The sequence below is a fragment of the Amblyomma mixtum genome, chromosome 4 (assembly GCF_055824585.1).
Source record: "Amblyomma mixtum isolate Tamu chromosome 4, ASM5582458v1, whole genome shotgun sequence".
Classification (NCBI taxonomy): domain Eukaryota; kingdom Metazoa; phylum Arthropoda; class Arachnida; order Ixodida; family Ixodidae; genus Amblyomma; species Amblyomma mixtum.
This window is the reverse complement of record NC_143015.1, coordinates 91,996,526-92,022,021: the sequence shown is the minus strand read 5'-3', so window position 1 is coordinate 92,022,021 and position 25,496 is coordinate 91,996,526. Positions and strand designations below refer to the sequence as shown.

At 45.0% G+C, this 25,496-nt stretch overlaps 1 protein-coding gene across 1 annotated transcript in view; it reads right to left on the bottom strand.

Annotated features, from left to right (window-relative positions):
* LOC149347421 (sodium-coupled monocarboxylate transporter 2-like) overlaps positions 1–25,496 on the bottom strand; it is an 82,795-nt gene that overhangs the window by 41,983 nt on the left and 15,316 nt on the right. The window contains exons 2-9 of the mRNA XM_089541579.1: positions 24,326–24,391; positions 22,546–22,597; positions 20,304–20,371; positions 18,847–19,004; positions 11,284–11,424; positions 8,869–8,998; positions 3,592–3,680; positions 1,162–1,271 (exon numbers count right to left, since the gene is read on the bottom strand). Coding sequence (XP_089397705.1) covers positions 1,162–1,271; positions 3,592–3,680; positions 8,869–8,998; positions 11,284–11,424; positions 18,847–19,004; positions 20,304–20,371; positions 22,546–22,597; positions 24,326–24,391 — 814 coding nt within the window. The remainder of the gene's footprint in view (positions 1–1,161; positions 1,272–3,591; positions 3,681–8,868; positions 8,999–11,283; positions 11,425–18,846; positions 19,005–20,303; positions 20,372–22,545; positions 22,598–24,325; positions 24,392–25,496) is intronic.

Sequence of the window (25,496 nt, the reverse complement as noted above, 5' to 3'; positions counted from 1 at the left end):
TGAAGCCCTACTATGACCCAGCTATCGTTTCGAGCCCTTAGGCCGCCAGGATGGCGCCTTTTCACCCCGGGGGTATTGTAATAAAGAGAGTTGGGGTTTGCTGCCCCAGCGGCAAGCGCCGACGAAGGAGACGAAGAAGATAGAAGACGAAGCTGACGAAGCTCGGGAGCGCGCTTGCGAACGCTGGCCTGCTGAGCAGCACCGCTCAAACAAAGACCGGCCGTTCACACTAATTGTGCGAGTCTTCTCATTACATAGCAAACAATTCTGGACTTAAAAAAGTTCTTGAGGGGAAAAAGTTTATGAACGAAACATCTTCATATATTATAAGATTGTACTTAAACAGTCAATACATGTATATCTGTAGACCTCTCATCAGCAGGCTTGCAATCGTTTGCTACTAACTTTCCCAATTGTTTTTTTTATGCCAGTCAGTCTTAGATTATTGATTCTAGCGATGGAAAATATTGACAAGATTTGGCTAAGCATCAGAACAGGGTTCAATATTTTAGTAACTGTGCGTTGAAACAATACGATAATAAAAATTTTTGTTAAAAAATGTTGGACATGCTATTCCTGAGGTAAAAGTGCTTACATATGAAATTGGCGAAAGAGGAAAACGTTATCATGTTGCGCATGCAGGTGGATCAATTGAATAAGTTTCGAATTTCACCAGTCATACCCATTTAAATTTGCGCAATGGATGCCATATCGCACTCACAGGTAGACGCCAAAAAGTGACTTTTTTTTTCAGGTTACATTGAAAAAGTGCTCATGATATACATACAAAACATATTTTGCTATCAGAGCCCCATTGCGCAAATAAGGAATATTTTATGCCGCTTGCAATTGGGTCCTAAATAGGAATGTGAGAGAAATGACTTTTGAACATTCTAAGTACGTCGCTTATAAATCATAGAAGCTGTCCTTTACACCAAGGGGTTGGAAACGTTAGCACTCAGCCCTTCAATAATCGTGCGTCATGAAGCGCGGTCTGAATGTGTTGAAGCGAAGTTTTCTTTAGACTCATCTTATCGTCTCCACGCACAAGTATGGTGAGCTTTTGCGACGTATATGTGCCCATAATGTTTGCATAAGTCCCAAAATTAATAAAAACCATGAATCGTAACAATAAATTCAGTTATAAAGAATGAGAGTTACCTGAACAACGCGTAATTAATAATACGTGCTCATCAGCCTTACTGTACCCATGGGCGATGACGTCCACATATAAAATTGTGGCTTGGGAATTAATTGTTGACGACACTGTGCTGAAAAAGAAGAAACCAGAAACAGGTTGAACAGGTGTCAAGGTGGCGTTTCAAAGTATGCAAATTTAATGCCGAGGGGCTTACTGCCTTCTGCACCGAGAAACATCTCAAAACGAATATAGAGGACCGATAAGGGCATGGATTAAAATATCCAGCAGGACTCCAGACAAAGAGCGAAGATTGGCCGATATGGTGTATTTGCTAAGATGTTGTTGGGCATCCTCGGGTGGTACTCACAAAACGTCAGATTTGCTGCAAAGATCTCGTGGTAACGGCACCTCTCTGTGATTTGCTTTGCCAATAAAAGGAAACGCTTTGGCGATGTAGTGCACTATCGTTTGCAGTTCGCAATGCATTAAGCAAAGAGAACACTTTTTAAGTTTACAAACAATGGAAGACGTCGGGAAATGCCTCTTTTGTGCTAAGTAACGCATGAACTAAAATTCACTGATTGTGTTTTCAGTCAACCGCCTTTAGAAATATATTTCAGTGCTTTATTTGAAGTCTCTAATTAGGGAGTTGATTCGCAAACACTACTTTGAACTGATGCATTAAATTTAATTATACAGCACTGAAAATGAAATCATTTCACTATTTCAGTAGCTTCGCTCTTTTCATTGACTGAGGCTTGGTCCCAGCGCTGTTATTGTCCAGAGCGACCACATGGTGCGAAGAGAGCACTGAGAGGCAAGGAACTTGACCAGGCCTATGTCCGGCTGACTTCCACGTACAGGGGATGTGGATAAAAAGGATGAAGCAGAGGTAGACAGGAGAGTTCAGCTCCTCCTTTCCACTTAACGTACTGCTGTGACAGGTGTGTTTTGGCGAATAAAAAGGAAGAAAGGTGTAAATTGTAAGTAAAAGCGGACCCTAAAGCATTTAGCGCTAAGCATCTCAAGATCGCTGGGTAAAGCTTTGTGTAGATGTAAGTTGAGGCCATGGTGGTAGAACCATGATCTCCGCTTAAGGACATGGCTCTAATTGCTACAGGGCTGCTACTTGTCCAGGATAAAAACGGGGAGAGCAACGAGACCCTTGCGCTATAGACGCTAAAAATGGCACTGAGTCCGACCAAGAGGTATTAGTATTTGGCCAGGCGTACCTTAAAACACCCGCGCAAAAAAGCACGGCGAGATGCATTAGCCGTTCTCGAAAAACTGTAGAGTTATACATGTAGAACTTCATTCCGCACCCTGTCGCCTCCACGCGCATTAGTGTTTTTGATTACACTACAGCCTTCAATGCCACGACGTTCCGAATATATACGTCATGTAGGCGAGTGTTTAAGAATTCGTCATTGCCATAATACATTCTCTAATTACTGCATTCAGTCTAGCAATTCAATAATGCGACCTAATTTATACTATGAGGTTACGTAAAAACGGTTTACTTCGCTAGCAATCTCCCCTCTCCAGGCATCGATAACGGCGAATGCTTGGTTTTAGAGCGATTATAATTTTTATCCTGTGTTCTATACACGGCACCGTGATTCAACTTAGTCGCCGCTAAATGTTCGGACTTCTTCGAATTTGGAGCCTTCATTAAGCAAGAAATCAACTTGAGCACAAACTTTATAGTTTTCGTCTTGGTAACATTTCTAAATAGTCCATGCCCAACAGCCAAGCAGGCCTTTATGCCTAAAAATCAGCTTTGGCTTGGAGAATATAGATAAGAAGCTGCGAGAAAATGAGTACATCTGATTCATGCTTCTTAAAAGAGGAAAACGTCTTTTTTTCTATAGTAGGTTGGGTCTTTATGATGTAATATGCTCTCTCTAGCAAGTTTTTATTATCCTGAAGTTAACCATGCCCGCTATTTTAGCTGTAAAATGACTCTTTTCAATGTAGTACTGAGATCAGCCTCTTGTAACTCGAGGTATCCAATCAGTCATGGGCAGCTAATGAGGCAGCATCAATAGTATTAGTGTTACATACTTTTAGTAAATGAGACACTTCATGGCAATAAGCAGAAAAGGCAAAAATTTATTTTGTAATAAGGAGAAAATGGCTAAAATTTATCTGAAACAACCGTGAGTAAAGTATACTGTCCGAGAACGTCACGAGCATACGATCCTGTGTAGTGCGACGGATACATCAACGTTCCACGAACTCTTCGCTGGCCCCAATATTTTCGTGTGTTCGAATGTTATTCCCCGGTCTTCTGTCAAAACTTGTTTTGGTCATCAATGACACACCTCGTTGCCGCACAAGACTTGTTTTGATCATCAATGACATACCTCATTGCCGAACAAGACTTGTTTTGATCATCAATGACATACCTCGTTGCTGCACAAGACTTGTTTTGATCATCAATGACATACCTCGTTGCCGCACACACGACACCTGCCAGGAACATGCCGACCAATCCAGGTATGCGTATAAGCTCGGTGCTGAGGTAGTACGGCACAATCTGAAAGGGAGGTGTAGAATCAGGCCACAAAAGTGCTGGGAACTGGTTCACTGGAAGAGAGAAATAATGGATGTTTTTTTTTAAGAGCGATTTTTTCTTTAGTTGTACGGTTTGCATTTTGAGAAAATAAACCTTAACAATATATGTAATCATTGCCCGTATTGCAGGTGTGCGCTCCATTGGCTCGCCAACTGAAATTGTGATACGTCCCTACTTTCACCAGGAAATGTTGCAAAAGAAGGCACTGAATGGTGACTAAAGCTCTCGGTTGACAACCGACAACTGGCAGCATCAATATTAACCTTTTTGATGAGCTTTTTAAAAGTTATAAAAAAACAACGTGATTTCTAGCTTCTATGAGAACAGAACATTGATACGCTTAGTAATAATAATTAACTCACATCTCTGGCTTTAATTTCAACCGCAGCTCCTAATGTCACAACGTTATTTCTTTTCGCGAAATTGGACCGTGGTTAGAATAGTTTTGTGAGGCATTTATATGGCGCACCATATCAAAAAAGGCTCTAGATGAAATGGTCTCTTTATGATTCAACTGTTCATTTGATAGGCGCACTCATGAACAGCGGCGACTTGGAATTGCAAGTCAGTTCGAACTGATCGACGGGAATTCGAATGTATATTATAATCGAGCGAAAAAGAAAACCAAGCCTTTTTATTCAAGTAAGTATCTCGAAGGACACTTATTCGTAGCCCGTTCAGAACCACCACCGTCGCTTCAATCTAATGTTGCGAGCATCCGCTAAAACTATTGTTCTCGTAAATCGTTTGAAAAAAGCAACAATGTTCCGAGCATGACAGAGCAGTATACTTTGTACTATGAATGGCGTTGATTAAACTAAGGAATGATTAATAGGACGCAAAATATGAAAATAATCAACAGAAAAAAATTCAGGAGGCACTTTGGTTACCTAAAGTGCGGTGAGGCGAAAGCCTTAAGCGCAGTGTTGCTGCTTGTGTCACTGATGTGTAGTTAAGATGTTTATTAACTACACAATTGTTTGTGAATCTTAAATGCTGGAGACACTGGAGGGCATTTGGGAGGCATCCGTCTGATTCAACGCCTTTCTGCAAACGCTCTTCAGCATCCTAGACAAGGAGATTTACATATTCGTTGGCAGGAAGTAGCGAAGCCTATAGCACTCTCGGTTGCCGAACGGAAGGATGGTGGTTTGAATCCCATCGTGCACAAAGATTTTTTTTTTCTGGTCTGACTAGAAAAGCGTGACACCTCTGCTGGCAGCCTTGTGCTGACAACCTTATGCTCACAACCTTCTGTCGACAACGATGAGGCATGAAAGGCTTTCGCCTTAATAAAGAAATGGGACGCTTTGATACTTACGGATCTGTACTACTATAAACACGATAACCACTCTAGACCCACTTTGATCAGCGAACAAGAGCCTTCCCAGACAGAAAACGAAAGGACCGGTAACAACTGCGGGATTCGGAAGCATATCAAGAGAGACACTAATACGCTCGAACCCTACGCCCCTTCATGAGGTAGTCCAGAGTTTTCACAACACGACATTCTTGCTCTCAACGCAGGCAGATTTTAAAGCGAGCTGGCCTTAGGAAGCTTATGCTTTCTGCCACAACAGCAACCTATAGGTACAGCCGGCCAGATCTTTACCTGGCGTGCGTGACGGCCGCTTTTTCCGCGCTACTGTGGTTTGGGATGAAGCAAACTCGCGAAAATGTCAAATCTGAGCACGTGCTCTCTAAGCCTGTGATTAATATTGAGGTTTCAGCAAGTTTGCTTCGTCGCGAAATGCAGGAGCGCAGAGAAAGCGGCCGTCGCGCACGCCAGCTGAAGATTTGGCCGGCTGTACTCCGTCTCTGCTGGCTGCGCCGTTTTGCCGGAGTAAAATTATTCACGAACGCTACTGGAAAATGGAACTTCGCTGAAATTTTGAACCTAGTTTGGACAGCAGCTTGTGCATAAATACATGTTCTTTACGACAGTGTATGTGCACTGGAAGGATTGTGCTAATCATGGTTTTCATGCTGCCTTCGTGCAATCTGGATGCCCTCGTGCTGCTGCGCATGTTATGATGCTTTCTTCGCATTTTCTTTTTTATTTCTTCTCTCCCATCTGTATCTCTGCGCACATGTTATATTTGTATTAATGCCAGGATTTTAGAACATTAATTTTATTTCTGAGGCAACTGTTGAATACAGTACTGCTATGGAAATATTGAAGGTAATTCTTCCATTGCGTAGCAAAATGTCGAGCTGTCGCATCGAACGGCTAAGACGGGATTAGAAACCTATAAGAAGCATTCTTGAAGATAGAAAGAACATTAGTAGCAAAAGTGGCAGCCTTTCAAGGGAATGAATGACTTCAATTCAACTCTTTATTTTTCGGAAACTTCTGATGGGTAACCTTGGCTAAAAGCTGTCATGTCAGTTTGACAATGCTGACATATGATATGTGTTATATGAAAAATTTGCTTCCAGAAATGATTTTGCGTCGAAAAATGCCTTTGTCCGAAATTTATGAGTATGAGTCGGTATTTATCAAGAGGCCTCTGTTTTTTGCTGCTTGCAGCTCGTGCCTCGACAGCCAGATTTCTTCTAATTTGGGGCACCCAGGCGTAGAGACACCCTAAAAAAACAAAAATAAACAAACAAAAAACCAAAGAGGAGTGTATCCGCACAACTAGTTCTATATGCCCTAGCTCAGTCCCTACATGGAACCGGCCGGGTCATGAAGTGTGTGCAGTAATCTTCGGGGTGTCCGCCATGAATCTGTGTGTTGTGGCAGCCAGACGCCACAACACTTTGCTTCATTCAACTTTGCTTTCTGGGACTTAATATAAAGTAGCTATTCACGCAGCAAAGACTAAAAATATGTGCACAAAGGGAAACTATTTCAATGATTTACACTTCGCTAACAATGAATTGCTAATGAGTACTCTTTACAGCTGTTTTTGTGCATATGCAAATGTCATTGTCGTTAAGAAAATTTCTCAACCAGATGCATGCAAACCAGTTAAAAAGTGCTGCTAAGGCGGAACTAGATGTGGATGGTCTTACTTTCGTTGCTTTGAAGTTTACGTGCGATCCTATTGATTTGTTTAAGCTGAAATAAGCAAGCCTAGCAAGCATATGAGTGTAATGGCATTAAATATGTACGGTGCAATAAAGATACAAGGATAAAAAAACTACGAGAATATTTGAGTTCCTCTAGTGATGCGAGTAAATCTGTCACGCTTCCATAGCCAATTTGGAAACGTGAAAAATTAGATCGAGCTATCATATCTACATTCTAATGACCGATACGAATGCAGCGCGAACACATCGCGAAATTCGGCAATGTTCGCAAAGAAAGCACCTTTATTTGAAAAATATACAAGTGCTTAAAATGGGAGACATCTCACTGAGGCCAGGCCACGTCATTGTTTATTTACTTGGCGGTTATTTATTGGCCTTAACGATTCAACAAGAAGGTACGCCACAGTTGCAGTGGCTCTTACCGTCTTTAACGGTAAGTAACCAGGCAACGATGTTCGCTTCTCTGCGGTATACTTGGAGCCCTTACTAAAAGTCTAAACATAGAAAAGTCCCAAAAGCTCTTGATTCAAGTTTTTAGCTGAAAAAGGTTTCAAATTTTTAGTGAAGGGCTCAAAGAGTGCTGAGCTACGCGGCTTAGAAAAGAACCCCTTTGTTCGGTAACTCTTAGCTACAACGGTATTGTACAACTATTGTGCATTTGTGGCTTACATGCTTGGGAATCACATTTGGATCAGGAAGCTCCACAAGAATTTCCTACGTTTTTCTTCCTGTTTCCGCCGCAGTAATTTATAAATACATTTAACAAATGTTTCTTGGAAGAATTCCACATCGTAAATAGGCCCTTTAATAAAGCATCTCATGCATTTGGACGCCGCCTAGCTGCTCCGCATCAAGTTATTTACTAATATATCCCACCGAAAACGCTGTATTTCCCATTCATTATCGTTTAGTGCGGCCTACTACTTTACTTTTTCAACGCTCAGGTATTTCGAGAGCACCAGCCGGAGCTACTTGACGCTCTGTTTAGTTTTCCTTCACTTCTTTCTCCTCGGTGTGTTTTCATACCGTGAAGCACTTTGCATTGGCAAAGCACTGCCGCTACCTTCGCTGCGTATTTAATATTTAGAGCGTAGTAGTGCGATTCTCTGTGAAAGCTTCGTTGTACGTTGAGCACCGCTTACGCTGAATAAAAGCGCCCACTGTAGGAAGGTAGCCAGACTGGAGACTTTCTTCACTTTGTCTTACTATATCGCCTCTCGAACCAACTGCGGCGGCGCAGCAATGTTTCGTTTTTTTTTTGTTTTTTACGTGGTGTCGTCTACAGACGAGATCGATACTCAGCCCATCACTCCTCGTGAACATTTATCCGGATCTACACAACCCAAACTGTAAACATTGCGATCAACGAGCCAACTAGAATCATGTTTTCTGGAATTGCAATATAAAGCCACCTCCGGGTGATCTAGTTACCGCTCCTTCTTTCGAGCGTGGTATACCGTGCTGGCTAGCTCTGACCCCAGAACGCAAGTTCTGGCAGTGGAGGGGGCTGACAAAGTCGCTATGTACTATCGACCACTTAACGCGACCTCTTACCAAGCTCTCTCCGGCGAATAAATTGTTTTACAATCAAATATTTTTTTCATAACACATTAACCTAAAAGTTCTCGCTTTCTCTGCGCCTCCGTTCTTTACGGCTTTCTCCTACACAAACACAATGGATGTGCTGACACACTTTTCTGAACGTTGCCCGGCGCCAAGTCGCTGCAGCGTTTAATAAACCACGAGCTGGATTCCAAAAATATAAGTAAAACTTGCTCCACACTTCTAAAACCGAAACTGGTTGCCCTGTGAGTGCTGTGACAGTTTTCACAAATCGAGGCCCCATGCAGAGACCACACACCCAACATACAGCGTTCCGGCGGCTGCTTCTCAATGTGAATCGCCTCTCGTATGCCTCGTCTTCGTGTTCAGGCCTCCAGGAGGTTGCGGGGTGCAGTAACTCAACCAAACGCGATGCCTCCAAGTTACGCCTTATAAGAACGTGGCGCAATGACTTCGTAACGTCAGAGGCTTGGTTAATGACACGCTGACGGCTGCCTTGGCCGGAAAAATTGTCGTAATATACACCGTAAATAGTATAAGCAGGGCTCACTTGGTCAATGCTTCTAATAGCTCCCTGTAGGCCTGGGTCGCATCCACGGTACGAGATTGTCAGCGCCGCTCCCATTGAGAAACACACAGCATACATCACCATTAGCAGTACAGAACTGATGACTGCGGTTCTGGGTGGAAAAAAGTAGCTTTCTCTGGAACTAAGCAGTGCGTTACTGAACTCGTAATGAACAAAAAAAAAACGCATTATCACTTGGCATTAAGCCGTGCCTGCTTTGCTTGTTGCTTGTTGTAGGATAAAAACCATGATGACGAGGTTGTGCTGCTATGAATAACTAAGCCCTAAACAACTAACAGTGAGCTGTTTTGTGCACTGAGAAGCACTTTCGACTAGGTGTGCTCAGGAATTTTGCATCGAATGCCAATTTAAAAAGAAAGTCTCTCGGTCAGCATCGTCTCGTTTATGCGTTCTAACAGTATTAGTGTTTCACTTTTTTCTTTCAGTTTCAAGTTGCACGAGCTCGATAATGTATACGAGAGTTGACTTCTGTTTTCTGAAAGCTACCAATTGCGCTAATCTGTCATAAGCGAATTCATCTATGCTTTTTTTTTTCATGTGAGGTCCTCTTGTGGCTGTTACTGCTTCTGCATGCTGTCGCCTGCCCATATTAATTAGAATTAGGCTTGTTCAAAGGTAACTGCAGCCTCTTTTCCGCGTACGTCATGCGCTTACTTCATAGGTGTATGTTTATGTCGCAATATTCTTCAAAAGCACCCACCTCGCCTTCTAGCTTAACAGGTGGTGAGGCATTCGAATAAAATCTGTTTTGAACTTTTGCTTGGCCGCTCGAAATCACAGCCTTCCTTCCTATAGAGGTCACATGGAAGTATGGCTTCTGAGAACAGTTACGACTTTCTTTTATAAGCCACGTATAACTAGTGCGTTGCGCTTAATATGTGCGCACTGAGAACCACCGAAAGAAACAAGGAAACAAGCATAGGTTTCGAAAACTGTTCCAACCTGAAACCATGATTGCCAAACAACATGTCGTTATTATATCTCATGAAATGGGGGACCATGAATGTTACTGTAGGGGCCAGATCATCAAGGCTGCATGCGTAGAGCTATTCTTGCTGAAACGGAGCCTTGCTAATGGACGACAGACGAACATACAACATCTTAGCGGCTGACACGTTCATTCGTTCTCCCTGGGGATGCACTCCGTGGTTTTGCCTCTTGAGTTGCTGCATCTATCTGCACAGCTTCCAAAGTGCTTCATACAGTTTGCAAGGGTCAAAGACAACATTCCAAGAGCGCCATGGTGCGCGCCACGTCATAGAAAAATAATGAATTAATAAGGAGCGTGAAAATCAGTCTGCGGCTGGCGTGTGTGGTCAGCGCGGTGTAAGATGCACCGCTTCCAGCCTGTCAGAATTACAAAGAGGAGAGGGGAAGTTTTGAAAGCCGTTAATAGTGAACCTGAGCTCTGTGTGAAGTTAGGTATTTAAGAAAATTTCGAAACAACTCTCGCAGCAAGATAACACTCGAGAGAGTTTATAGCTTGGTTAGCATATGTTGAGATCCTTTCAGAAAACCTTCACTCCTTCCAGTTTATATTTTGAAAACTTGTTTTTGTTGCACAGCGCTTCATCTCTGTAGGTGTTTTGAATAACACTTGAGTCTTAAACAGGTATAAAGGCGAGAACTCATAGACTCAAATGCATTGCTGATGCAAGCTTGGGATTTTAAGCGTTAGAAGGACTGCATTTCTCGACTACAGCTTCGGTAACCAAACATCTTAATTGTCTTTGGAGTAAAGGCCAGCCTATATGCATTCCGGCCGCAATGAAGTGCGTGCAGCGCCTTAGAACAACGCGAAAAAAATTCCGCGCACTCTTTCAGCTGCAGTACAAAACTTGCACACAGAAGTAGAAAAGCACGGAATATGCGTGACCTCGTTTCATTCCGGCCAGACAGTACGCAACAGAAAAGATGGGGCTTAAATTATGCGTGCAAATACGTAACGACGACAGAAGATAAGGGAGAAGCGAAAAGACTGGGGTGTCCGTTGCCTCCCCCTTTTTGCTGTCTCCTTCGTGTTCGTCAAGTAAGCCGACGTCGACTTAAATGGTATGAGCAAACTAGCCCTCCAAAACCGTTTCCATTTTCTTCGGGATCAAATTACAGCAAGACCTTGTTACAGCCAAACGTGAACAAGGTATTTTCATAGCTCCATTGCCGAATTTTTTCTGCTAAGTTCGCTTTAAATGTTTGTACGCGTCAAGCTACTTGAATAGGTCCTTTTAGATCACATTGCACTCAGACTCAACTTACCTCCGCTAATCAACGCTGCTTAATAAGCAAGTGTCCGAACTCCGCATGGTCGTATCTTCGCTTATCTTCGCCGCACATACTTCAGAAAATATTAAAAAAAAAGATCAACATAATAAACACCTTTGGGCATCCTTCAGAGTCCGAGATGCCAGGAGTCTCTGGGCGACCATTTGGTCCAGGCACATCCGGTATATTGATAATGCCGATGCTCCCCAAAAACAGGCCCAAACATTTTCGTCACTAGTCAGGTCGAAGCTGAGACTGCGAGGGAAGAATTTGAAAATATGAGATAGCATTTTTGGACCGTTTGGTTGTTTCATTTCGTTGTTGATACTAAATATTAGAGTGCCGACTAACAACGCCATGAGATGCATAAGTTTTTATTATTTTAGAATCAATTTTTTAGCATTTGTAATCGCACAAATTTTGCGAACACTCGTCAACAAAGGCCTAAAATTTGTAAATTCTAATCCGAATCTAAAAAGAAAACATAATGAGTGTGTTTTGCAAATTCCACCCGTTTCATTTATCCGTCAGTTATATGCAAATAAAATATTTTACTCAAAATGACCACTTCAAAATCAGCTCTCTTTTTTTCGTAAAATCATCCCAGGCGAACACTTGGACCTTATCACGAAGTTGGATAATAGTCACTTCAACCAATATTTCATTTTCAACCCCACGTGTCTAGACCAACTCGGTCCCTTACTCACGGCGTCACGTGAAAAAGGGACTGAGTTGGTTTAGAAACGTTGCGTTAATAATAAATCATTGGTTAGTTTAAGAATTTTTCAACTTTAATGACCAACCCAACAAGAAGTATTTCCGTCGAAGATGTTCTCGTATACATCACTAAGCATTCGGCCTTTTTTTAAATGCTGTGGCCATAAAATAAGCTGAAAATTCCGGGCTCACCTAAGCTCCGGTTAAGTCTATGACACGTTAGAGTTAATTAGCCCCTTAAATGGCTACCAGCATGGAATATTACTTCGCGGCTATAGACGCAGTTTCCGCACTGAGAAATTGAAGACAGCGGACACTTGATTACTTTGTACCGCTCGCGCGCCATCTGATCGCGCAGCGGCCCTCATCAGATCGTGGAGGTTTTCTGGTGGCTGCTGCATGCCAGCGTCACTATGCCACCTGAAGCAAAGAGGGTATCAAAAACCAACTTTTTCTTTCCCGCTCGGCTAATTACTACTTCTGTAATTAGAAGTTCTATAATTCATCATCATCATAAGCATGACAACACTCACTGCAGGGAAAAGGCCTCTCCCATATCTCTCCAACCACCTCTGTGCTGTGCCGGCTCCTGCCACTTTATCCTCTCCGCCCACCAAACTTTCTGTAGCCCCCTGCTACGCTTGCCTTCCCTCGCAATCCAGACTGCTACCCTTAACGGATTACATGCCCTGCCCAAGCCCATTTATTCCTCTCAATTTTTGACTAGAATGTCATTAGCCCGTATTTGATCACTGACTCACCGTGCTGCCTTTCTGTCTCTTAATGTTACACCTATCATTTTCACTTCCATAGCTCGCTGTGTTGTCCTCAACGTAAGCTGAACCCTTTTTCGTTAGCCTCCACGTCTCTACTCCATAGGTGAATGCCGATAAGATACAGTTGTTGTAGACTTTACCTTTTTCTTGAGGGATAGTGATAAACTTCCATTCATGATCTCACAGAACCAGCCGAATGCGCTCCACCCCAATCTTATTTTGGGTATTTCCCTCTCGTGATCCGGAGCAGCGGGCACTACCTGCCTTAAGCACACGTATTCCCTTACTACTTTCAGCGCCTCTCTGCCAATTTCGAACTGCTGTTCTCTTGCGAGACTGTTGAACATAACTTTGGCTTTCTGCATGTCAATTTTTAGCCCCACCGTTCTTCTCTGCCCGTCTAAATCATTGATCATGTTCTGCAGTATTATCCCCGGCTGTTCAAAAGCAAGACCTCTGAATACCTCTTGTAAATAGGCGGTGAATGGAACGTGTTTTCCTACCTGAAATACTTTCTTATTTGACTTTATTGTTCGCTTTATGAAGGACTATGGTGTAGTGCCGGCGCCCACATTTCGCTGGCTGGCCTCTCTGGAAACAAGCGCTGCGCGCCCGCCGTGGCTCAAAGCAGGCACAGACTCTCTCGGACATGTCGCGACGTGCAGCGTGACTCATCCCGCCACGCCGGCGCCGACACGGACCCTTCCTCCTCCCCTCCTCTCCGTCGGTGCGGGCTCCTCCGACGCGTCGCCGGCCGTCGCCTCTCGACCATTGGTCTAATTTGAACGGTGGCCAGTGCCGTGACATGTTTGGAGGATTTGAACTGCTGGCTGCCGCAACCGACAGCGGTGGCTTTAAAAACGGAGCCGCGCTGAGCCCGAGCAGCAGACGGGCAGCAGAAGAGCCATCACGCCGGAGCTACGCTCGCCGCCGGGGCCGCCCTTCTTCTTTGTGCTAGCCCGTGGTGCTCTTGGCCCTTGTATCATGTAAAAGCCCTTGTACATACTGTACATAAAAGTCCTTTGACTCACCGTCGCCTCGACCGTTTCCTGGCTCGGACACCCAGTCCCAACATTGGTGGCAGCGGTGGGATGCCAAAACCCAACAGTGGATGGCAGCTGCGGGATCGACAGGCGTCAGCTACCTCGGCGCGGTGAGTGCCTGATGTTTTCCCCTCAATTCGCCAGACTGCTCTAGCATACGTGATTGTAGTCTAGAGTAGAGCTGTGTCTGTAGCACTGTAGAGAGCTTTGCTGTTTCGAGCCAAGTCGGAGCGCTTTGAAACGAAATCTGGTGCATAGGGAGTAAACGAGGCGTTGTTGGAAAGAATTACTTGCGCGTGTCATACTAGTAGCGCTATAGTAGTGAACGGCAAGGAAATTCTAAGAAAAGGGCAAACTACAAGAGGCTGTTGTGAGCGATGGAGAACTTCAAAGTGAAGGAACTCATCGAAATTTGTGAAGAGTTGGGCATTGATTTGGGCCCCGCAAAACAAAAGCATGCGATTCTTGAGATCATGCGGGAAGAGTAAGTAACGGCTAAGGAAGCCAATGAGGCCTGGGAAGAGATGACAGAACGCCGTGAGTGCGAAGAGGCAGAAAAACAGAAGCTGCTTGAGATAAAACGGCGTGCTCGCGTCAGGAAACTGAGGGGCCTCGAGCTTGAAGCGCATGAGATAAGTTTCGAGAGATATAAAACATTATCCGTTCTGAATGAGACTAATAGTCGGCAGCCGAGAGACAGGCCACGCCCCTTCGTGATCGCCGAGGATATGGCGCAATATTTGGCGGAGTTTGAGAGCGTCTGCTAGAGAAAGCGCGTAGAGCGGAATTTTTTGGCCGCAGGAGTTGTTAGTGTCTTGTGTGTGTCTTGTCTCCTTCTTGGTCTGTGTGTGTTTGCGCTGTTGAACCATCACTATGAATCGACACCAACTAGCCCAATCTGCAGTTCTTCTGAAGTTGTTAGCCCTGCTTTCCAGCGAAGCGTATGACGTTGTCAAGCGCCTATTGGACTGCGGCTTGGCGGACTACGATGAGCTGAAAAGCTTCTTACTGGCGAGATATAACGTGTCACCGCTGGACCTTCGCCAAAGGTACCTGCGAGTGAATAGCACCCCATCGTTTAACGATTTTCCCTACCAGTTTAAAGGCGACATTTTAGAATGGCTCGAAAATGCGGAAGGTTCGGAGGATCGGGACACAGAAGTAGAGTGCGTCGCTGTGGAGCAGCACTGCCAGTGCGGCACAGAGGAACGTAGTCCGTACTTGGCAGATCTAACTGCTGCTGTAACAGTGGGAATTGCCCCGCATTCGCCAACCGAGAAAACCTCTATACCATCGGATAAGGTAGTCACAGCATCGGACGATGCACTTACAGAGGTCTCGCCCATTGAAATTGTGGCGGAATTACCGGAAAGCGGATCTCCTAGCGTGTCGAAAGCAGGAGAAGTTGCCGAATAGGGCAGAGAGGATGTCCGTCTGGACCTTAATGAAAACGCTTGCGCCAACGCAAGCGAAGTAGATGAGGACGGCACACCGTGTTGTGCAGCGCGTTCGGCAGAGATGCAGAAACCCGACACTTACGATCAACGGATGCGGGCGCATATAGAGTTTGTTTGCCGCCGCGGTGGCTCAGTGGCTATGGTGCTCGGTTGCTGACCCGAAAGACGCGGGTTCGATCCCGGCCGCGGCGGCTGGAATTTCTTTGGAGGAGAAATTCTAGAGGCCCGTGTACTGTGCGATATCAGTGCACGTTAAAGAACCCCAGGTGGTCGAAATTTCCGGAGCCCTTCACTACGGCGTCTCTCATAGCCTCAGTCGCTTTGGGACGTTAAACCCCATAAACCAAACCAAACCATATAGAGTTTGCGGACGCGGAGTTGTGCGCTAGTGTTTGCAGTGAGCGGTGCGAAACGAGTCCCGTGCTTTCGCACTGCTCTGAGCTTTGCGACTTTCCAGAAAGCAGCTGCAGTAGCGGGAACACCGCGACTGAGTGCAGAGCCGACCCTCATCCGAAATTGGCTGAAACGCGTCAGGAGCATGACGAGAGCTGTATACCAGCACTCATGTCAGTTGAAAACACTGGTTCGTCTGCGCCTGAAGAAACTAAGGTGCTGGACGACAGTGGAGAACAGAACCTTCCAAACGACATGGGGGTGGTAGACGTCATTCCTTCCGAGAAAGATGAGGACGAACGTGCACTCGTAGAGGCTGACAAGGAAGAGTGCAGTTTGGAGGAGGCTAGTAAAGGCGCCATAGATTGATGTGAGCCAGGTAGCGCAGGTGAATTGGCTGACAATCAAAGTTATGTTGTCAGAGAGCAGACAGAAACCTAGGCGACGGAAGCAACATGTGCTTCCACAGGCGAAAATGAAAGGAAAGCTCACGATAGAAAGCTGCAACCGGAAGAAAAGGAACCGCCAATTCAGGAATGTGAGCTATCGCCACAAGGTGATCCCCAAACAAGAGAAACAGTGCTGCCGTCGAAAGGAGAGGAAAGGCAAGCTCAAGAGAGAGAGCTGTCACCGAAAGACGATGAAAGGCAGGCATAAGAAAGACGGGGGCTGCCGAAAAGAGAGAAGGGGCAAGCGCGCGGAAACGGGTTGCGACCATCGGAAGCGCCAGCGTTGCCGGCAAAATGACTTCAGTAAAGCCATTCACGTTGTTAGCCCTGAAACTAGAGTCAGAATCAGAGCTAAAGAAGTGTTCGAGGCGTCGCTATCGCGCAAAGCGAAGCGCATCAGTGTGTCGAGGCACATAGATCTGAGCAGTCGAATAAACTGCAAAAATAAATCGTACAAGTATTCGCGCGGGAAAGAGTATCTTAGGAGGAAACCGAGATACAAGAGAGCGCTGCCCGTGAGGCGAAAAATTAAGGAGCGGGACAAGTGTGAATCTTGCCGCCAGCTCAGAGAGAGCGAGACGCGAAAAGGCGCGTGCTCTCAGGACGGCTCTCGCTTTCCGCTGCAGTCACGGGAGAAACTGCACTCCCAGAGAAAGCGGCACGCGCGCGCAGAGAAAACGCGTGCACGGCTCAAAAAGTGCAAGATTTTACGGGGCCGTAGTGGCAGAGGCAAGAAGAAACCGCCTAAGCGCTCGGCCAAGCTTAGCTATCGCGATGGGAAGCCGCGTGTCAGGATAACGCTCCCCAGTAGGCGTAAATTCAAAAGGCTGGGTAGAGGCGAACCACACATCGAGCGGAAAGGCAAACGGGTGCGCGAGAAATTAAAGCCTTGTGGAAGGTCTCACTTGCCGCCAGAAACAAAGAAAAAGAAAGAAAGGTCCCACCGGAAGCGTTGCGCACTCGCTACGGAACGTCGCGACTGGCGCGCGAAGCGCAAAGAAAGGGACAAGTCGCAAGTCAATGAAAGCGAATTGTTCTCGTCTCGTTCTTCCCGTAGAAACTGGAAAGACAAGTACAGAGAGAGGGAGGAAAGCGCAGCCACGTGAAAGAGACAGTAGCTGCCACGGTACAGAGAGAGAGAGAAAAAAAAGCGCAGCCACAGTGAAAGAGGCAGACACTTTAGCTTCCACGTTAGCGAGTATTATTTAACGTCAGTTGGAAGCGAGGTAAACGCGAACGCAGACGCACTAAGCTGTGCGTTGTAAGCAAGGCTGCCTTCGCCTCCTCGTGACATACATTTTGTCTCTTCGCGAACAGCTGTTCAGTTCGCTCGTACATCGAGAAAAAAATTATGTCCTCATTTGTGGCCTCAGCTAAGTGTTTTCCTGGCCGAGTGATCTCAAGAGAGCAAATTTATTTTGCATTCATTTCATTCCGTGTTACATGTTTGACAGTTTGTTTCAGTTAATTACTTTCAAGCTCTTCTATCCCACATGTGTCTCTTGTAGAAGAGGGAACAAAAAGGGGACAGAAATATAGCCAGCACAGTTTTGTGACCTTAAGTCTGGTGTTTTGACGGGTGACAGAGGGCACTTGCTCGTGTTGGGTGTTGCCTGTTGTCGGTCGGTTCTTGGCAACATGCAGAACGATCAACGACCGATGCTGAGAACCAAGCTCTTCCGAAGGACCGAGGGAAGCTGATCCAGTCACCTGGGCGACAAGGCGGCGGTGCAGTGATCCTGTCCTGACGAGCGGGACCTGTTCTCGGAAAGGAGCCTGGAGCTACCTGCGGCTGAACACCGGACGAGAACTTGGAGGAGCCTGGCGTACGAGCGCGCCCCGCATCCGAGCCACGCGGAAGTAGCTCGTCTTCGTGGCGCATTGTCTGGCGGCGGTGGTGCTGTAGTGCCGGCGCCCACATTTCGCTGGCTGGCCTCTCTGGAAACAAGCGCTGCGCGTCCGCCGTCGCTCAAAGCAGGCCCAGACTCTCTCGGACATGTCGCGATGTGCAGCGTAACTCATCCCGCCACGCTGGCGCCGACACGGACCCTTCCTCCTCCCCTCCTCTCCGTCGGTGCGGGCTCCTCCGACGCGTCGCCGGCCGTCGCCTCTCGACCATTGGTCTAATTTGAATGGTGGCCAGTGCCGTGACCTGATTGGAGGATTTGAACTGCTGGCTGCCGCAACCGACAGCGGTGGCTTTAAAAACGGAGCCGCGCTGAGCCCGAGCAGCAGACGGGCAGCAGAAGAGCCATCACGCCGGAGCTACGCTCGCCGCCGGGGCCGCCCTTCTTCTTTGTGCTAGCCCGTGGTGCTATTGGCCCTTGTATCATGTAAAAGCCCTTGCACATACTGTACATAAAAGTCCTTTGACTCACCGTCGCCTCGACCGTTTCCTGGCTCGGACACCCAGTCCCAACAATGGCAGCTGTGCAGCCGCAACTGATATCTTTCAGTACTTTTACATAACTCTCTTCTACGCCCTGCTTTCACTATGCTTTCATTACTGCTGATGTTTCTACTGAGTCAAATGCTTTCTGGTAATCTATGAAGGCTATTAGGGGTTCGTTGTATTCGGTACATTTTTCTGTCAGTGTGAATATGATCTATAGTCGAGTAACCATTACGAATGCCTGCCTCAACACACGTACTAATGATTATTATACTAATTACACGCGTACTGATCACCATCTATTCGTAAAAGGCCACTTAACGTGAAAAAGAACCTGACATAAATATTAACCTTTTTTCTACCGACGCCACAAAATACTGCCGGGAAAGTGAAAGAAGAAATGACAATGCTTTGCTTTTGGGATCGGTACTGCTGATTGCGAATACTTACTCTCCAGCGTACTCTTTGATATCCAGATCGCCGAGTGGCTGAACCGTGGAGTTGGAAGAAAACGAGTCCACAAGAATCTTCGCAACAAACGTGGTCGGAGCGATCAGTATGACTAGGAACTGCATGCAGTCCGTCCACACCACACCTCGGAGTCCTCCCTGATAGAATGAAGTAATTGTAATGGTTAGTATACCTCACACATCGGAGTTCTCCCTGATAGACTGAAATAATGGTAATGGTTAGTATCCTTTGCACAACAAGGATTGTCTGTTATAATGAAACAGGCAAGTAGGACTGCGGTTAGTAAACCACCTCGCATGATCTGCCTTCTAACGTGTTGTATGTGAAACTAAACACAAAGGGAAACCTTTTTGCATCGGTAATTGCACGGAGCTGGAACGAGAAAGTAGCGACGAAGATAAAATTGAAAAAATCTTTGGTAATAAAATTCCATAGGATACCGTGCATTATTCAATTAGTGTAGTCAGCCAATCGGAATGATTTGCGAGCTGTTAGAAGCAGTTAAAACACTTCTACATCAGCAGAGTTGTTCTTGATAGGTACGTATAGAGATGAAAAAGAAGGTTTGAGACCATTAACCCGGCGTCTTTTTGAGGAATGGGCAGCGACTGCTCTACGACAACTACTTGGAATTTTTTTAAACTTTATTCGAGGCCCGCATTTTGTAGTGTAACCTCAATATCCTTGATGGCTGAAGCAAGTCTGCGAATTATGGTCTCAGTTCAAGGCTGAACCAGGCAGTTGTGATGGCGCCATACTACTGTAGCACCCATGCTGGTGAGGTCGTTTAGCCTGGATGAAGTTGCTTCTTTGAATTACGCGTTTTTCTTTAAACAAACGTGAGTACCTCCGGTAACAAACAGCTTGCTCCATGATGTCAGGCACAGTGCATGAGGCTGTAGCAGCCGTTTTTTTCGTCACTTTCAATGAATTCTCGACCTCTATGAAGAAAACACTGTCTCGAAGCAAATAATTTCTATTAGAGCACTTACGAAACATCTTTCTCTATGGCGCCGCGTTGGCTCTGCGGTTCTGGTGCCTGACTGCTGACCCGAAAGAAGCGTGTTTGACCCCGGCCGCCGTGGTCGAATTCGGATGGAGACGAAATTCTAGATGCTTGTGTACTGTGCGATGTCAGTGCACGTTAAAGAACCCCAGGTGGTTGAAATTTCCGAAGCCATTGACTACGGCGTCCCTCATAGCCTGAATCGCTTTGGGACGTCAAATCCCGACAAACCTACGAACTCTTTCTACCATTTTTGCAGCTGAAAAAAACAGTTACATATAGTTACATTTCACTCAAAGATCAAGGTCTCCGAAACGGCAGTAATGCCATATAAGCTAGCGGCATGTAACCATTTTTATCACAAAAGCAGAAAAGTAATTCATAACAGTGAAAACGTAAAGGCAAATAGATCACCGAGAACACTACCTACCAGTACCGTGTAGAGCGTCCCTGCTAACCCTATAGCAATGTTGCTCCAGAACAAGGGAGCCTTGAAAACTGAAATATAGAAAGAAATTTACGAGTCTCAAAAGCAATCATCTGAAGGTATGAAGCCAGCTTGCGTGTGCTTTTTTTCTCAATATATATCCTCATTGCCCTGACGTTGTAAATATTCTTAGGAGTTTTATTTTTTCCTTTAAATCTTGGCAGGCTCTTTTTCGCCGCCAGCGTTGAGTCGTCGCATTGTTTCTTGTTCTCCACACAGCTGAAGTTATGTGCAATTGGGCTCTGAGATGCTGCTCGTCACCGCGAAATAGATTCGCGATCAGGTTCGACCGATACTGCGCTGTTCGTGGCGCTCCGGGAGGATGCAGTCCCGTTATCCGGAATGTTTTAGTGATGCTAAGAAGCGTCTCAGTGACACGGTGTTTTATTTTCTGACGGATGAATCTCCCGAATACTGATGCTCCTCCGGTGCGCTCTCGAAAGCAGAGTTCTTCAGTATTACCTACAGAGAAAGCTGGCGGCGCTATACTTCATCTATTTCATCCATCATGGAGAGGCGCAAATGCCGCCTCTCTAGGCGGTCTCTAGGCAGTGTATAGTCTTTTTATAAACTCTATGGCTTCCTATAGATATTTATTTTCGTCTATTCATAATCTATAGACTGTCTCTGGCAGAAGTATACTAAAAGTATATGGCCATAAATCTATAGATTGTCTAAAGACCGTTTATAGCATTCGTATTTATTATAATTGGTCTATAGGATTGGTCTATAGAGAGTCTATAGACTTTATGGACAAAAATCTATGGACGGTCTATAGACTATGTAAAAAAATTTTTGTTAGGGCGAGAAGATGAGGTTTTTCGCATTTGGCGCCACTATCACTTGGCGTGAATCGTTGTCTCAACAGCAGCAATATGACTGTTCTTGAGGCAAACCTCGACGAGATGCTGTGAAAATTTCGATACCAGCCCAACATCGAAGTTTAACTTGCGTTAAAATTATTGAAGGAGTGTAAAACGCAGTATGGAAATAATTTATTCTGCGCATAGAGGAGAGCCTTGCGGTCCAGGTACCGATTTCTAGGCGAATGAACATTTTCGGCCCAAAGCTAGTCAAGCCAAATACGAAACCTTCTCTTCACGGGATTCTATCTGCGGATGATCCGCTCTTTAATGAAACTCGCGTACGGAGTGGCGTCAGCTTTCTCTCCATGAAATGTTCAGAAAGTCTCCCATAGACAGTGAGGCCACATTGTCATTCGCACTGTATGTAAATTCCTGAGTTTTATGTGAACAGTCTGTTACGCTCAGTCATGCCATAAATCGGCACCTCCGGAAAAGCTTAGTGTGAACTCCCCTCCAGCGTGACAGTTTATCTGCGACTGGCGCGCTGTTGCTGTTTGCTAGACGTGTCGGAACTGTGAAGTGAAACTGGCAAGTGCTGCAGTCAATGGGATGAGCTAACCGCAGTAGTAGTATTCAATAAAGAGTTTAATACATTGATTAGAGCTGCGCAGTTATGTAGCAATAAAACACATGCCACAATTTCTAAAATAAACACATCGGAGCGTTCGCATATCATATTTTGTGTGGTGCGTCTATTTCCCATGTAAATAAATTCTTGATGTACAGTCGCGAGTAAAAATGATTAGCACAAGTGATCGATCACTGGTGAAAAATAATCGCCACTCGCGGCGCTCTGGTTCACGAAAACACCAAAAACGAGAATGGCAGCCCTTCTTCAATCCTCAGTCTTACGAGAGGTTCAACAAGAAGTCAATGAATGCAAGAAATTCAATTATAATTTCTCTCTTAAGCCCAGGCGGTTGTGGCTCTGTTGCGCAATTTTTTTTACTCGTCTCTGCACTTGAAGATTTTGGCTGGTGACTTTCGCGGGGTACGGTTAAGGCACTTCTCGCGAAGGAATGGTTCATGACGATGAAGTGTTGACTTAAGCTCTTCCATTATTTTAGGTGGTGAATTAAAAAAAATATTGAAAAGCCAGTTCAGGTCACCATATTGCAGGTTTTCTTTAGGTAGTTGTCAAGCCTAATTGTAAGCGGCAGTTTTATGGTCGGGATGAGAGGATTTCATTGTTCCACTTTTATTTTTCGGAAAAAAATAGTTTGCATTCGATTGCATTTCGTCCCGCCTTGGGAAGAAAACAATAATGCATGCCATACTGTGCACGATAATACTACAGAAGATCGAATGCCATACTGTACCTGTGACAAGTGTGAGTGATGCCGCGAAAATGGAGATAGCTGCTACGCTTTGCTGCAGAGAACAAGGAGGGTGCAGATATATCAAGAAATTAAAGGACATGAAAGAACGCTACACAAATTTTCAGGTTGCGCTTAAAAATATAACATCATATATAGGCAGGAGTTTGTGTGGGTGTCTCATAATTTACTTTTATCTCTGCCGATCTATATTTGGAGGTATAAGCTTGACAACGTGCGAATGGCGAAACGATGTCGATTGCACGGCACCTATGAAAATAGGGGACGTCTAGGTGACGCCTAGCTGGTTTCGAGATAACACAAGGACTTCGCTAGGCTCGCTAAGGACGATCTAATACAATCATACACGCCTCACGCAAAAATAGAAAGAGATTACCTGTGATGTTTCAAGTCTTATGACTTGAATTTGACGCCATTATGGTTCTCGAAGCGCCCGCGAGGCCTCCAATGGCGCCCTGGCGCCCGCTAAGCGTTACAGACCAAGCGCTAAGCGTTACAGACCATCCGTTACAGCACTGATCAACTTGGCGAGGCGACAAGGTCCTTACGGAACCACCCAGAAGCAGCTCTTGGCGCTTCGGATTTGAGTTCGGGTGAACCCTCTTCTGGCTCCTCCTGGCCAGAAACTTTGTATAACCGAGTGAGTAGCGACTTTCACTCAGTGCCGGGAATCTCGAATAATGTAGCAGCATCTCTCTTCTGATTTCACAGCGCACGCTAAGACTAAGCAGTAAAGAGAAATTTAGTAACACCGCTATAAGTGAGTAACGTTTTCACCGCCCAGAAAAGAAAAATATGTCAGGCGGTTGCAGATATTTTCTCAAAGCGGAGTCCAGATGAAATGCTCAGAGTATAATAACCTCACTCTTACTGAAGGCTAAGTGATGTTCAATTTTTGGCGCGGTGCACATTTATTGAATAGTGTTTAACGGTATAGTGCGATCCCTAACGTTGAAAATACGAGTACGTAGGGGCACTTTTTAATATTCGTGCATTTATGTTTGCTCCTTACATATATTACCGGAGGCACTTTTTTGCTGCTGAGTGTTCATATTCATAATTGGTCGTGTGATTAGATATAATAAGCTAGCTTTCGAACACTAACGAGACCTCGACGACAAAGTTTTGTGGCTACCAGGAATCTGGCGTTGAAATTCTTGACAGAAAATGCAAAAGGTATGCAACTTTTGTGACTGACCGAATTTTTTCAAAGTTTGTAAGATGCTTGGTTTAGGTTTGGTTTGGTTTATGGGGTTTAACGTCCCAAAGCGACTGAGGCTATGAGGGACGCCGTAGTGGAGGGCTCCGGAAATTTCGACCACCTGGGGTTCTCTAACGTGCACTGACATCGCACAGTACACGGGCCTCGAATTTCTCAGTCTGTAAAAGCCGCATATTTACGCACACGAGTCACGTGTTAGCCAAAGTATTTTTCCAGGAAACGCGAACGGTTGTTGCTTGCGCCCGCTGCAGATTCCTGATTTGCTAGGAATGCATCTACTTGTGTCAATGCCCCATAGATTATGATAGAAAATAAACCTCGATATGATCCTTTTGGACGCCAATTTGATAAAAGCGAAGACCTGAAGCAACATTTTCCTAACAAAATACAAAACCTTGTCTCCCGCGGCTTATACTGAATGGCAGGAATTTGCTCGCCAGAAGACTGGCAGTAGCAGTGTGACTTGTTACGGTGCATTGATTTCAGAAATTGTTATTCCAATAAATTCCGAGAAAGAGTGCCGAATCTTCGCTTGCTTACCGTGAGAAATATGTAGATGGCGCAAGCAGTCAGTGATATAGCCCGGTTGAAGCGCAGACGAAGGTACTGCACGAATAAGAAAACAGTACCCTAATACTTAGCACAAATACGTAATCCAATATTCTGTGTTCCCTAAACCACTGTTCTGCTTTTGTATAAACTTGTCCTAAGGCTTACACAGTGTCATCAGTTGCTGTATGCCTGCAGATATTCCGCAAATAACGATTTTATCTTACCATCAAAACAAATACACGGGTATCATCTTGATTTCAATGATGGACAGCCTTTATCAAAGGTTTACAGCCCCATGGATTTGCTTCGGGGTGAGGTTGTGTGGTTATGCTGAGGTTGAGGTTATGCATAATCAGTGTTGCATATGTTGAGGAATAATGCGATCTTGATGCAAGATAATAGCAATTGAGAAATTGCTCTCCGAAAATACAAAGTATAGGCACGTAGAAATACAAAAATGCATACACACAGACTAATCAAAAAGAATACTGCGGCAAGCTAACAACCACAATAATTTTAAATTCTCTTTAAATAAATGCAATGACTTCTTCATCACAACTTCATTAGAGAGACTGTTCTAGTCAGTGGTGGTCTTTGGAAAAAAGCGTATTTTAAAACAATTAACCTGCGAGTTCAAAGGTATTGTTGCAGGAGAATGACGATTTTTAGAATGATAACCAGGGTAATAAGGAAAAATATTGCAGTGTTCCGTTTATAGTAAATAGTAATTAGGTGGGCGAAAAGTTTAAACGAAGATGGACGATTTCTGTTGGGAATAGAAGTTCAGCCGTTTATATTAAGCAAGTCACAGATGGATGTGCTCCCAAATGAGCTGTATAAAAACCTCACTGCTTTTTTCTGAAATCTGTGTATGTTAATAATGTTTTTCTTTGTTAAATTATTGCAGATTATCATTGCATACCTTAGCATGTGCCAAATAATAGTGTTATAGGGGAGGAGCATGCAGCAGGGGTCTCTCACTTGAGCGGGCATCGTAAGGGAAATGCTTTTGGTGAGAGTTCGCTGAAACGCAGTCAGCATGCATCGCCTAAGAGAGGTTATCAGATACCTTCGGAGCGTAGGAGTAACTGCGAAAGTAGGTACTTCCACGTGTGCTACTACATGGCTTAGAAGCTATCTCCCCCTCTCGCTGGGCAGT